This window comes from Capsicum annuum, chromosome 1 (genome assembly GCF_002878395.1).
Source record: "Capsicum annuum cultivar UCD-10X-F1 chromosome 1, UCD10Xv1.1, whole genome shotgun sequence".
NCBI lineage: Eukaryota > Viridiplantae > Streptophyta > Magnoliopsida > Solanales > Solanaceae > Capsicum > Capsicum annuum.
The window spans coordinates 86,712,154-86,714,236 of NC_061111.1; the positions used below are offsets into that span (position 1 = coordinate 86,712,154).

Genomic DNA, 2,083 nt, shown 5'->3' on the forward strand with positions numbered 1-2,083 from the left:
GTATATCTAACGATGAAAATATTGTACCCATGGATAAAGATTCAAGGACAACACTTGCAAGAAATGGCCATTACTCTAGGGAGATATAAACCAATGTTACACCATTATGTGGTAAAATAGGAGTTAACAGTCTCAGAAGCTATAAAGTGCAACACAAATGGAGCAAGCAAGGGTAGTCCTGGTGCCAATTCCTATGGTTTTTGTCTAAGAGATCATAAAGGTGATTTAATCTACACACAAGTTGAAGCAATAGGTCAGGATACAAACATGGGAGAAGAAGTAAAGGCTATTCTTGAGGATTTAAGATTTTGGTCGAGCATTGAAGCACAAGAGAAAATCCTTGAAACTGACACCCATGCAATGCTCAAAATTATTAAGGAAGCTTGGGCTGTATTATGGGAGATAGCAGAGATAGTGAAGGAGATTAAAGGTGAAGTTTAAAACTAAAACATTAAGCTACAACATATTTTTAGAGTATGAATTTAGTTAGTAGACTACTTAGCTAGCTTTACAGATGATGAACGCACTATGTATATTTTCACGGTTTTACATATCAACCGACGATGGGAAGGAAGATCCTTAACACGGACAAATGGAAAATACCAACAATAAGGATAAACACAAAAAAGATTAAAACACAACAAGGATGAGTGTTCACAGAATCAACATGCAAGAAAGTACTGAAAATTTCAACAAGAAAAGCTACAATAGTAAAGATAGTTACAAAATTGTGTGTCGTACACACACGAACATTAAAGATGCTAAACAAGTTTTGATAATATATGTTAGAACACAAAAACTTTCACCAAAAACAAAGGAGACAGGCGTTAGATGTGCCCTTAACTTCAAGAGTTCAGCTTTAGGTCGTAGTTTGCAGCGGTGGAAGGATCTCCATTCATATGTACAATTGAGGAAAAGAAAGATTGGAGATTTAGAATTAGAGTTGATAGAAAAATGATCAAAAGGGAGTGATGAAATGGAATGTAAGCACTTACAGATAGGAGAGCTACAATCAACTCCTTCAACGCCACATAACAGTGGCCAAACCCCAAACACCTAAATAATGATATGGTCAACAAGAAAAGAATTGGATGATAAAGAGTTTAAAAAAGATAACACTACCTTGGTACAGTGTAGATACTTGTGTGAAAAGGATGATCAATTGATTTAGAGGAGCTAGACCACGGATGACCCACAAGAGAAAGCAGAGAAATTACAAATTCTGGCAACAACCAGGTCGAAGCATCTTGGGATTGTTGAGGAATTCTGAAAAAGGCAGAGAATGAGGAATAAATATAGATAAATCCATTTTATTTCAGATAACTGGGTCATTTTATTAGTGGATCATTTCATAGTTTTTGTATTTTTTTCTTTATTTTTTTTTGGCCCAATGCCAGACTTTTTTGTCTTTGATTTAATCAATAAAATGGCTTAACAACCACCAAAATTTCAATTAAAAAAGAGTAGATAGTCCAAAGGAGTTTGTGCTTTCAAAATGTTGGTACCTACTCAAACTTTAGGAGTATTTGATTCATGTTTATCTCGCCCTTTACCTCTCTAGGAAGCATTATTGATTTGTTGGACAAAGTTTGACAGAAGGTCAGCGGGTCTATTACCCTCTATAGAATAGTATTTTCTATAACTATTGCAATGTCACCAATGATTGAATTTCTTATGATGCTCCGCATTTTGCATGTATAAAAATAACAAATTCATTATATTCAAATCAATGAATAGATGACTTTAATAATAGAATTAAAAATCTGAAATAAACCTAAACTTTTGAGAAATTTTATTATAATGCGCATCAATTTTGTGGGAGGCCTATGCCCCCCTCCTGCACTATTTATTATCGTATTTCTGCAGCATATATTTATTTGCTGGAGCACTGCGTGAATCACGCACATTGAGCACGTGTGGATTTGAATAGGACCTCTGAGGTAATAAATAGTCTAGGGAGGGACATAGGACTCTCACAAAGTTGAGGCATGTTACGACAAATTTCACAAAAACTTAGGTATATTTCAATCATTTTACTCTTAATAATATATATATAGTTAGATCTCTCTAAAACACCCCCTAC

General features: G+C 34.6%; 1 protein-coding gene across 3 annotated transcripts; it reads right to left on the minus strand.

The window, feature by feature from the left end:
* Window positions 1-668: 668 nt before the first annotated feature.
* On the minus strand, window positions 669-1,665 carry LOC107855791. Of its 3 annotated transcripts, XM_016700801.2 has the most exons (4): window positions 1,510-1,665; window positions 1,123-1,266; window positions 996-1,056; window positions 669-889 (listed from the first exon to the last, which is right to left on the minus strand). In XM_016700801.2, exons 1-4 carry the CDS (start codon window positions 1,566-1,568, stop codon window positions 860-862), a joined length of 294 nt encoding a protein of 97 aa, XP_016556287.1. In that variant the 5' UTR covers window positions 1,569-1,665; the 3' UTR covers window positions 669-859. The 3 variants fall into 3 exon arrangements, 2 of the variants coding, with proteins under 2 accessions (XP_016556287.1, XP_016556281.1); XM_016700795.2 differs by having other exon boundaries at window positions 669-1,056; window positions 1,510-1,608; XR_007051916.1 differs by having other exon boundaries at window positions 669-1,266; window positions 1,506-1,581.
* Between the last annotated feature and the right edge of the window lie 418 nt (window positions 1,666-2,083).